The 12,410-nt window shown below is 43.9% G+C and overlaps 2 protein-coding genes across 9 annotated transcripts in view; both read left to right on the plus strand.

Moving 5' to 3' along the window:
- FGD5 (FYVE, RhoGEF and PH domain containing 5) overlaps positions 1-3,501 on the plus strand; it is a 91,762-nt gene extending 88,261 nt beyond the window's left edge. For all 3 annotated transcript variants that reach the window (XM_062635915.1, XM_062635925.1, XM_062635936.1), the window contains exons 20-21: positions 521-669; positions 1,554-3,501. In XM_062635915.1, the coding sequence (XP_062491899.1) occupies positions 521-669; positions 1,554-1,590 (186 nt within the window). In that variant the 3' untranslated portion in view covers positions 1,591-3,501. The remainder of the gene's footprint in view (positions 1-520; positions 670-1,553) is intronic.
- A 6,923-nt stretch (positions 3,502-10,424) lies between these two features.
- Positions 10,425-12,410, plus strand: part of NR2C2 (nuclear receptor subfamily 2 group C member 2) — a 32,355-nt gene continuing 30,369 nt past the window's right edge. For 4 of the 6 annotated variants that reach the window (XM_062635960.1, XM_062635978.1, XM_062635996.1 and 1 more), the window contains exon 1: positions 11,895-12,165. The gene's annotated coding sequence lies outside the window, so the exon portion shown is untranslated. Of the gene's footprint in view, positions 10,971-11,894; positions 12,166-12,410 lie in introns of those variants that run through there. The other 2 variants (XM_062635969.1, XM_062635981.1) reach the window with 1 other exon arrangement.

A 12,410-nucleotide genomic window follows, 5' to 3' on the forward strand; every position in this document is an offset into this window, starting at 1 on the left:
CAAAGCAGCATTTTGGAAAAGCCAGTATGCTGTCAGAGACAGCGCAGATCTCTAAAAAAGTTGCCAGTGCTATGAAAGGAAATGACAAGGTACCAAAAAGACTATGATTTGTGCTTACAGTAAGAACGGTTAAAAGGAACCTAACTGCACGTGGGTTTCAGACTGTCAGAACTGTTGCTGTCCTGTCCCATACTCTCAGTAACCTCTAGTTCACCTCCTGGACCATTATGTCAACGTGATTAAAGTAATGGCTAATTTGGCCTTCATGGTCATACGGATGATCACAAAGAACTGGACTTTCAGAGGCAGCATTCGAGTTCAGGACCAAGACTAGATAAACCCATGCAGCACACACACACTGCTCCTGGTTAGGCAAGAGCCACAAGTCCAGCAGAAGATTCACACTACTGCTTTTGCAGCCATGTCAGAGAGGGGTTGTATCCTTATTTGTTTTCAGAAAGAGCCCTCAGACTGTTACAAGCCTTCTCTGAATTTTGGTTCACTTCTTGTTTGCTTTTAGGACAAAGTTGCCACAGAAAGTTTGCCTTTGCTGGGTTTCACCATCACCCCAGAAAAGGAGGAAGGAAATACGGATACAGTTTTCCATCTCTACCACAAGCAGACTCTCTTTTATAGCTTTCGAGCAGAGGATAACAATTCAGCACAAAGGTACGGGGGTAGACTTCCACACTAGTGGAAGCCAGTGCACGGGTCCAAAAGCTCTTCCCTCTCCTTCACTTTAGAAGGCTTTCGTAAGATGAAACAAACAGCTTTCAGAGTGCTGATTAAGTCCAGTCACGTGACTGGCATGGGTGACATTAAAAACCCACCTGGTGTTTTTCATTTCCTTCAGGAAGGAGAATTTGATCCTTGGTATAGGTAAAGAGGAGGCTTAGTCTCAAGAGTTATGCCTAGAAGCTCACCACATATGGTTACTTACATAAACTTCTCTATCTGTTCTATTTATCCATCTCTTAGTTTCCTCATCAACAAATAATGGTTTAGATTTCCCATTCTAATGCTACTGCTTCCACACAATAAAAGTTATTATAACATTAGTAATAAAAATGCTAGCACCCCAAGACACACAGGGAAGGAAGTGAGAGTCTATGAGAGTTGTGGGGTTTTCTTGCTTTTAAACATACTTCAGTGGTTTCACCTTTCCTATTGTAAGACAGCACTTGTACTATCTTTGTGATTTTACAATAAATTACTGGTAAAGATTGTACTGGGACTCTTGTGTTCCAGTACCCAGTTCCCTGCTTTAATAACAAAACTGTAACTTCTCATTAGAGCTGCAATAGGAGATCCAGTCCTTTTCCGGCTTTACTTTCTTAAAACACATATTGTTTGAATATAAAAAGACTTATTTATATAAAATTTATATAAAACTTATATTTAATACTTATATTTAAATAATTAAAATATAATTACTTCTATTAAATATATTTAATATAAATATTAAATATAGGAATGTTTTCCTTAAAATATGTATTTTCTCTGTAATGCATATAATTTTATATGTATCATTCTTTCTTTCCTGCCTTTTTTAGGTGGATTGAAGCCATGGAAGAAGCATCCATATTATAGCAGCTATCACTCAATGAACTTGGAACAAATTCTCAGACTTTTATACTTTTCCAGCAACACTCCCTATCTTACAAAACTGAACAGTGTATTTCAGGCAAACTGGCTACGTACACTGGATATGAACTGTTTCCAGATCGCTCCTTTTACTTCCTCCTTCTTACATTCGCATAGATAATATTTATGGTGATCTTTGTATCTGTGCAAGTTCAACCTGTACTATAAGCTTCTTCTCCAATTCCATAGTAAACTAAGTCTAACATCAAGACAAGAAAACACATGGAAATACTGACTACAGTAAGTAACAGGCTTAGTTTTACTCACTCTAGAGCACTGTCATATTTAATTGGATTGGTTTTGATGTCTACCATGAAATGAGACAATGTAGTAAACAACAAATGCTCATTTAAAGCACTTTATTTTTATTGAACTATAACTTCAGTTTTTCATGTTTCGAAGGAGTTTTGTGGCCCAACTTATTACTCATCCAGTAACAAGTGCCAGTGTGAAATTATGCCCAGTGTATGCTAAAATGCCTCCACAGAAAATGAACACCACATTCAATTGACCTGGTCTATCAATGCTTCACTGACTATGACCCAGGATAATCACTTACCATCAATCTACGATTTTACAAAGATCACTGTTAATTTATGTTGAAGGGTTTAATTTCATACCACTGCAGTACTTTGAAATGCACTCTAGTAGCTCTAAATATCCAAACATTGAATTATATCTCTTCTCCCTAGATACTGCATCAGACTCAAACCCAAAGGTTATTTTTAATTTATTATAAAGCTGCAGACAGTTTTTATTTAACACTAGTCTACCTAGTAGTGTTAAGATTTTTACTATCATCTATTTAAATAGTCTATCCTTGTTTCCAAAGCTCCTATTGTTTCTGCTGTTCTTGTTATGAAAAATGTCATCAAAAGTTTAATCCATATAACCAGCACACCATTTGCAATATGCTGGTGGGCTGAAATGCACTTGTCTGAACCTGCTCAGCTGGAGTGCTTGGAACTCCTGTGGCTAAATGCATCTTCCATCAGACTGCTGTTGTGCACTATATCTCCAGGGCTGGATTCTCAGCAGCCAAGCGTCTGTGACTTCAAAGATGCTGTGCTGCTTTATAACAGCTGAGGATACAGACCTCTGGAGTTCGGGGGGGTTTGAATTTCTGTTTGTTTTGGGTTTGTTTTTTATTTTGAATTTTATTTTATTTTGGGGGTTGGGGGGGCTGTGTTTCTTTTTTTTTCTATAAAGAAGGTTGAGAAGTTGTGTTTTAACCATTACAATAAAATGGTTTTATGTCCTATATTTGTCATAATATTTGACTGAAGAATAGAACTGCATTTATGATTAAAATATATCTTTGTATAAAAATACCATGTTCAAGAATTTACTTACATTAAAATATATTCAGGGGTGGATTTTTATTACTTTTTTTACCTTTCTTCAAGAAGCTTAATGGATATCTGAATTTCTGACCCTAACAAACTGTTTAGAATTATCTGAATTTTTAAAGGTCTATAATATGTATCAAAATGATAAAGGTAGTTCAATTTATCACCTGGAAAAAAAAGCTTAAAAACCCCAAATGCCTACCACTAAATAAAAATATAGTTGTTTTGGGGTTGATACATCTGAGTCTGTTAGTTTCATAAAGCAAACAGAAACCATGTATGAGAAAAGTAAAACTTTTGTATTTAGTTAATAGATGAAAACCAATGTTCATCAATGAACACTCTTTGTTTCATGTTATCATGGCCTTGCTACCAATACAATGTAAATGTTACTCCTCCCTCATGTTACAACCATAGCCTTGCTACCAATACACTGTAAATGTTTATCCTCCCTTAAAAATATTTTGCACTGGCAAAAAAAAGAAAAAAAAAGGAGAAAAAAGAAAAAGAGACAATGTTGACAACAGACTGAAATCTCTAACCACGGTCCCAGACAAAAGAAAACTGCATTACAGAACAACAGTATTATGAAGATTTAGGTGCTGACATTTAGTGACTGTCATATGACGTTTTCAGTTATAAGCAGGAAATTAATACATGAAATTATTTTGTTGTAAAAAATAAGATACAGTGCTATTGAACATTGTTTCAAGTAACGTGGAAAAATAAAAGAGCAAAACATAAATGCAGTTCTACAGGCTTTTCCTTTATACTATTTTTACCTTCTTTAATTCCAGCTTTGGAGTTCTTGCTGCTGTTAACAGACACCTATTAACCAATTCTCTGGCAAACTAAGAAAGAGCATCAAATCATAATATGGTAATGGAGGCCTTCTGGTAGAAACAGGATTTAGACCTAATTGCTACAACGGCATATTTCAGTCCAGGCTGCATTTACCTCCTGTAGAGCTCGCCTACCAATCAACTCTACTTCAGTTACAGGTACAAATGGTTTCAATACAGCACAAAGAAAGAGAAAAAAAAACTTTAAACATTCTCACAACTTCAGTCCAACTGTTAATCTAATTTGAGCAAAGCCAAGTACCAGACAGAAATTATCCTCATTTCAATCACCTTTTATAAAATTTTAACATCTTAGAGATACATACTCAGTTTACCAGATGCCATTTACCTGCAAACACCTCTTTCTTCCTAAGCTGTAGCTAGTATTAGTCTTTCAAAACAAAGATTTAGTTCCACGCCTTCACAAATGTTACAAAAAGCAGATCTGTAGGAAGCCACAATGTACTAGCTACTCTGTCAATAGCTCAGATGCAAGCTGATCTCATTTGAGATCTCATTTTCTGCTTACTTTGCCACTCATGGAAAAGCATTGAATTTATTAGCCATTATCTACTATTACTATTGAGATCTATCTTACAGTATATGCCTACTTAAAATCTTTTTTTTTCATCAGCTACATTATTTCTTCAAACAAAGTTCAAGTCACTCTAGAGCTGGAGAGGGCTCAGAGAGGACAAGACCCTATGCCAGGCACACAAGCACCGCTGGTCTAGCCCTGGACTACACCAGTACCCTTCCTCAGCCGATGCTGTGCTGCTAGAGCAGACAACAAGCCCGCTTTTGCTAAGAGACAGCTACAGAGATACGAGGGCAAAAAGCCCACAAGATGGAGGTCACCAGCTTCCCTCAGCCCTGCCCGCCATTAAAACCCAAACACAAGGCACAAAGACTCATACTTCAAAAGTCATCTAACAACAATTAAAGATTTAAATTGAATGTGGCATTAACAAGGCTGTACAGTTTATACTGTTAAAACCTTCTCAGTCACTTGTAACTGTGGATTCTTCCATGCTAGATACCAGCTTTGCTCTTTAAATTTTACCTCAAAAGCTTCAGGAAAATTATATGAAGATTTTAAGCACCTGAAATGACAACTTAAAACAAAACAAACAAACAAAACCAACAAACCAAAACTAACAACAACAAACGAACAAAAAACCCCAAAACCCACACCAAAACAAACAAAACCCACCAAAATCCAACAACAAAAAAACCCAGCCCAAGAGAGCTCTACCATACTGTCAATCCCAAACATTACAAACACATGAATAACACTAAATCCTGCTTTTATTTTGTGTTTCTTTGCCTGCCCTGACTTTTGACCCTCTCTTAGTCCATTACGTACTTGTACTGCCAACACCACCACCACCACAACCAAAGGATTTTTGGCCTGAGCAGTTACACAGCTCACCTTTGCATCAAAGCACCTGTTTCCACACCTAAAACATCTTTCCATCCCTGTAAGCGTGCACATCTCCCATCTTACCTCTGGTCAGTGAGGAATTCAATCGGCTCTCCTGGGTGATGTGCAACTTCCACAGGGTCTCTTCCTCAGGTGGCAGCGTTGCACAGCCTTTTCTTCTTTTGAGGCGGCTATCGCGGAGGGAACAGCCAAAGGGTCCCTGTGACCAGCGGAACAGTCTGAAAAAGACCATCACTAAACCCCTCTCTGAACCACGGCTGGGACCAGTAAATACTTCCTGAGAGGAACGGCTGCCTGCGGACAGGAGCTCTCACGGCTACAGGTGAAACGCGGTGTGAGGCCCCGGCTGGAGCCCCCGCCGCCCACGCACCACCGTGAGGGTGGGAGCGGAAGGGCAAGGTGGAGAGGTCCGGGGCAAGGAGTGAAACGGGGCCCGGCAGAAACGCTCAGCAGGGGAAGGCAGTGGTTAATTTTTGGTTATTTTTCCCCCCATCCGAATCCATTTTAACTGGTAATTAGTTAAATTCACTTCCCCCAAGTCAAGCCTGTTTTGCCCATGACAGTAACTGGCAAGTGACCTGTCTTTACCTCAACCTGCAAGTGTTTTCATCCCATTTTCTTCCCCTGTCCTGTTTAGGAGGGGGAAGTGAGCGACTGGGTCAGCATCTGGCTGCAATCCAAGGTCAGCTCACCGCAGCATGGTAGACAGATTTCATTATTTTCTTTGCTGCCAATCAAGTTATTAACCTTTACTTCTAGAGTGTCCCAGTGCTCTCTGATCTTTTTAACCTCCAGCATCTTCTATTGATCGTATTTCTCTCTAGTCACAGCTAAAGCCAAAAAGGGGCTATACAAGCATGGTTTACTAATGCTCTTTTAGAAGTTTGTTATATAAACTTAGCAAATTTCAGAGTTATCCAATACTATATTCCTTATTAAATCAGTTAAGGGCCTACACATTCTATATTTCACTGAAGTTATTGCAAGAGCTACAGCAACATTTGTCAGAATCACTGCGTTTCTTGTTGCCAACCTCAGCACGCACAGTGCAGCTGCACAGCAAGCAGGACTGCACTCCGCACCAGAACTTAAGAGTAAAACTGCTGCAAGGCCTTCTCTTGGGTGGCAGACACAAGGAAGAACAAGGAGATAACTCCTGTCCTCCAGACCTTTCCTCAGCTTGCCGAGCAGGAAGCAGAGAAGGCAAAAGCAGCATATTATCTCTGATTCTAGCATCTTTCCATTCTTTCTTTCAGTCAGAGACTTGCCAGCAAGTGGAACGAGGAGTTTATGAAAAAGGAATGAAAGAAGATGGGACAGCAACTAAAAGATACGCTAAAGAATCTATAACCATTTGTTACATTTAATTTGGCATAACACACAGAATTTTGGAGTTACAGTATTTTTTAGCTATTAACTAACTTTAAATAAGCCCACAGAGAAGACATTTGTCTCACTAGGGCACAGGTAGTACATTTGTGTCACCTACTTCTAGAGGCATCCCAAAAAATAACAACAATAACAGAAATAAGAGCCTCCCACTATTACAACTAACTACCTGTGAGCTGCAAATTCAACATTTCCAAAATTTCACGCAGTTGAGATTAGCACAACAGAACTCAGAATTTGCTCACTATTTTTAAACACAAGAAACAAACTAAATCACACACTCAGAAGTTATGACACACCAGTACTTTTATTTCAATAAAATCATTAATACTATGAAAGCATGTCATTTTAACTCATGAACACCTCCCCCAATCCTCACAACTATCCATGCATATACACCTTGGAACATTTTTGCAAGGTAACACTAAGCAATCTTACTTGGTTTTTCAAATTCAAATGTGCAAAACATCCAGTAGGGTATCTGCAGATTTTGCCTAAGAAGATACAGAATTCTCAACACTGTATTTTCATTTCCAGTACCACTCAGAAAAATACACCTTTAAAGCATTAAAGCATTTGTCTTCCAGCAATCAATAGCCAATTTATTCATCCACAATATTCAAAACAAACCAGAGTTACTACAACATTCAAGCTACAGAATTTTGCTTTAACAGTCTAGTCTAGACCACTGGCCTAAGTGGAATACCCTGCTTCCCAAAGTACCTCAGACCTTGGGCTTTAACAAAGAAATAAAACATGTATGCTCAAAAGCATGGTGATGTGAACAGATAAACCCACCTTTTCTCTAGACTGCTAGATCAGTTAGGATCTAAAGTGAGCAATCTTCAGTGCTAAGGTCCTCCCACAGCAAAATTCTCACAATGCATAAGCCTCTAGGAGAGGAAACTCTGCTGAAACAGGCCGTACACTCAGGTACGCATCCAGTGGGGTGATGATATAACATGCCTGGAAATTATCATCGGCACACACCTGCTTTATAGGCTTAGTATCCCAGTGATTGCTGGCCTTTTCTGTTCTACTTCATTATGCCACAGCAATCCTTTCACAAGTACACATGCATCCGGTTACCAATATATACCGTATTATCAAGAAAATCCTTCAGAAACTAACACCAGTTTATAGACACAAATGTTTCCATTTTCTCTTGAGTTACCAAAGATTATTAATACATATTGATAGTGCAGATCATTAATTGTGCAGGTTTATGTAAGAATCCTTGACAGCACTTGTAGAGCCTTCAGATGTGCATGCTTGTATTTCCAGTCTTGTCTCAGACAAATACCAAAGTTACTTTAACAAGAATTCTGTTCATATTTAAAAAAAAAAAAAAGTAGTGACAAGTCAGAGATGCATTCTTAAACACAACGCTGAGGCAGAACACTTGAAAAGGCCAAGAAACAACAGCAGCAGTTACATAGGCAAGAGAAGCAGCCTCCCCAGGCAGGACGCCTGATGGACTGCCATACAGCAGAAGGGCAGAGGGCACACAAGGCTATTGCTGCAGTGCCTGAGTGCAGAATCACATCAGTTTTCAATATATAAAGCCAGAAGAAAAGCAACCTATGTCAAAAGAGGTTACAACACAACTGTAAGACAGAACAGATGGAGGTGAGCAAACCAATAAACAAGAGTTCATCCCTCTAATTTATCAGAGCTAAGCCAATTGGTAAATTCTCAGATGCACCACGACCACTGGCAAAGCTTTGTCATGACAGCTAACATGCCTTTAACCAAGCCGGTTAAAAAAAGGCACACACACACACCCCCCCCTCCAAGGATACTCTTGCACACTTCTGAACATGGAGTAGCAAAAAGGATTTAGAAGACCTACTGAGGGAAAATGACTTATCTAGTAAGCAATTATAGAACAACAACTGCAGAAAAGTGAACAACTGGCAAAACACAAACATGCAGCAAGTCACTGAAAAGTCCTGGCTCTCTCTACGCATCAGCTGAAAACCTCAAAATTTCAACCTACTCCAAATACTGACAGGCAGAGATCAGAAAAGTAGAAACAAGCAGGTTAGCAGTCAAAAGCTACAGAAATGCTGGCCCTCCCTTTTAAAGCATGTAGGGAAGAGAATCTGCTAGTCAGCAAAACAAAATTAAATATAATTACCAAGGAAAAAAATAACACATTATTTCCCTGAAGAGCTCAAAATGAGATGTTTATATAAAGCAGAAATTTAACTGAAAGCATCCTAGCCTACTTCCTCCCCATTCTATACATTCTAATATTCCTGTTCATAAAAATAACTCTCAAAATCAAAAGCATCTTTATTCACAGTTGGACTCTCCTCTGGTTTATTCAGCGACAACCGTTCACTGAAGAGTGCACAACTCAAGATAACCATTGTCAATACTATGCCTTGTTAGAGAATTCTCTGACTACAAGATTCAAATCCTTTTCTACCTAACTATGAGCACACAACTGGTGTGAAAAAAGTAATTATTTTTTTTTTAAAGTTAAAATTCTGATAAAAACATTTTAGGATAGCAAATAAAGAACAAAACCAGATTGTTTAAATTCACTTACAACTATGATCCAACAGATGCACATCACACAGTTTAAAGCCAGACTAACAGTTTGTTCCCTTATTTCACTTTAAAAAGGTGGGTTTTTTTTCCAAATCCTCTATTTAAAAAATATGCTGTACTCATACAAGCTGCTCCACAAGTCATTGTCCTTGATTTATAACAAGAAAACACATCCTTACCCTAACATCTAACCTACTCCTACAGTAAGGCTGTTATGAGAATTTAGAAAATTTATCTGTGTTACAGAAACATACTTACACTTTAATACTATGTTTTATGAAGTAAAAAAAAAAAATTTGCTTTTGAAGGGATGTGCATGTCCATATTTTGAGAATTTGAAGATTCTTCATATATTTAACATTGCAGTAGTGAACACCCAAGACATTTTTTAAAACATTATCCTTTATTCATGTATTGCAAATACACGTGCTTGAATGTTAACTCCAGTTTTGTAACAAGACTGCAATTCATACACGATTCTTCATTTCTCATCTCCCTGCCCCAAAGAGCCTGTTCTAACAAAACAACCGACCAAAAAGAAAACCAAAAACCCCAAACAAATTAGGCTGCTTCTTGAACAGCAGCTCCTGTTTCAGCTATTGCTACATTCAGCTGCTTTCTCCTGCATGTTTCCTTTCAAGAGTTACTATCGCTTCAGATCTTCAAGGTTTTTTTTTCATCTGACCACTCTTTAAGTTAGCTTCTGCCAAAATAACTAGACTTAACAGAAACTTGGTAGAAGTACCAAGATATCCTGACAAGGGCAAGTTAAGAAATAGCTACACACAGCTACAACAGCAAACCGAGGTCACAGGCCAACATCGGACAGCCCCAGGAAGAGATGACAAGCACCGGGAGGTGGTAGGTAAGGTCCCGAACCACATCTGCTCATGCCTACAGTCACTCACTCGGAAGCACAACGTTTCCCCCCCAGGCCAGCTCCGCTAGGAGAGCTAACATCAACGACACCGATCTTAGCGAAGGCAAGAAAACCCCAGGCCAGCCTGCTGCCGGCCCCTGTGCCAGCATCAACTGCAAGAGCACCTTCGGCTGAGCAACCCTCGGGAACACACACATGGGCACCAGCACCCATCCCGCACTCAATCACCGCCTCCGCTTGTCACCTCCAGCCGCGGGCCTGGCTGCGGAGGGCTGCTCTGAGCAGGGAAGCACCGTCCCCCCGCGTTCCATAGTGGGGCGCGAACCAGGATCGTCCAGGCTCAGGTGCCTGCCCTGCGTCCTCTCACGTCGGGAAGCCGCAGCGACCCAGCACCGGCCTCCAAGGCCCGGAGCCTCCTCTCTCGCCCCGCACTCCATGCGCCGCTGCCAGCCCGACGGAGCGGGCCCGCGCTGCCCGGCGGAGCCTTCGCGGAGAGGCTCGGAGAGGCCCAGGTAGCCCCTCCCCGCCGCCGTCCCCAGCCCCGCCCCGCGAGGGGGATGAAGGGGCCGCGGCCGGCCTAGCGCGGGGACGAGGAAGCGGGGACACGCTCTCAGGCGGCGGCGGCAGCGGCGGGCGGGGTCACGAACTCTGACCTTTCACAGGGCACGGCACACAAACCAAAACATACCCCCCGCACAGCAGCCCCGCAGCACAGCCCCGGCCCCCCCGCACCCCGATAGCCCCTTCACCACCGCCGCCGCCCTGCGGGGGTAGGGCCACCGCCGGGCACCGCTGCCCAACACCGGCCCGCCGGGGCCCGGGTCAGGGTCACCTCCAGGGCACGTTTGGCGCCAGTTCCTGAGGTAAAAAAAAACAAACGGTTTTTAAAATTGAGGCGGCCCGGCGGGGTTTGTCCCGTTGGGGCCAGGAGGAGGGACGGGGTGCGGGGGGGTGAGCACCGGGACCCTGCTCGGGGCACCCCCGCGAGCGGCAAAGGGGATGGGTGGCGCTCTGTTTAAGGGGAGGGGGGATGCGAAGACTCCGGTATTTCGCTGGTAAGCGAGAGCCAGCTGTGCCGCTCGCTGGCCTGCAGCTCCTGGCGGGAGAGGGAGGACCATTGTGAGGTGCTGGGCCGATCCGGTGCGGGAGTCCCGTTGCGGAGCCGGCGGGCTGGAATGCGGGCCGCCTGAGCTCAGAGCCGGTCCGGTCTCGGTGAGAGCAGCCTGCTGTCCGGGGGGTCGCGGCGATGACGAGCTCGGGACGCGGACACTGAGAGAGAAGATGGAGTCTGAGCGGGCGGAGGCGGCGGCTTGAACCCGACCCTTTTACCTTTGCCACCGGGAGGGCGGAGGGGAGGGGGCGGCGGGTACTTTGCATACGGGGCTGAGACCGCCGCCATCTTACCGGCCGCTCCCCTGCTGCCATTCCCGGGCCTCTTATAGCCTGACATGAGGATGTACCGGCGGGGAGGGGGAGGGGGCCTAATGGCGGCCACAGCAGCCCCGCCTGAGCCTTGGCGGCCAGCCAGCGCCGCCATCTTGTGCTTAGTCGCGTCCCTCGGGTGTTTTCCCTCTTGCTCGAGAGGCGGGGCCGCGGCCCTTACGGGCGGTTGCCTCGGCCAATCGGCGGCGTGTGGGGGAGTGCTGCGTCTTCAGTGAGGTCATTGGCTGGAGCGGGAGGGGCGTGGTTTCACGGCGCGGGAGGGTCTGGCGCGTCTGCGGCCACAGCCAATGGGGGCAGGCGCCGGCGCGGCGGGAAGGAAGCGGCCGTCAGGTGGGGCGGGAGGAGCGGGCGGCCGGGGCTCTCTCCTCGGGCTCCGCGCCGTGTCCGTTGCCGCATGGAGTCCTCCCGGGCTCCTGCCACAGGGACAGTGAGCGGGGGTGCCCGGCGGAGCCAGGCCTGCGAGACCCGCCCTTCCTGCCCGGTTTTCCAGACAGCCGCTGATGCGGCCGGGCAGGCAGTGTGAGCACGTTGTTCCCTCAAGACAGGGAGCCTGAGTTCGGCCTTTCGCCGTGTCATGCTGCCAGGGTCATACCCGCAGGATGTCCCAAACGGAGGGTGTAACTTTCTGCTGAGGGTCACTGCAGCTGGGGCAGAAATTAATGGGTGTTTGCCGCTTGGGACAGCAGCGTGTCTAAACGTGCTGAGGCGGCTGCCACTCTCTTACACTGAAGATACTGCCCGGCTGCCTTCTTGCAATTTTAGGCTCCACTGGTTTTATTGGCTTGCTTTGGGTTTTGTGGGTTGTTTTGTTTTGTTTTCTCTTTATGACCTCTGCTGCTCAGGGGTTTGCTAGGAAGCTT

This window comes from Pezoporus occidentalis, unplaced genomic scaffold (genome assembly GCF_034315485.1).
Source record: "Pezoporus occidentalis ecotype Australia unplaced genomic scaffold, CSIRO_AGI_Poc_V1 ctg114, whole genome shotgun sequence".
NCBI lineage: Eukaryota > Metazoa > Chordata > Aves > Psittaciformes > Psittacidae > Pezoporus > Pezoporus occidentalis.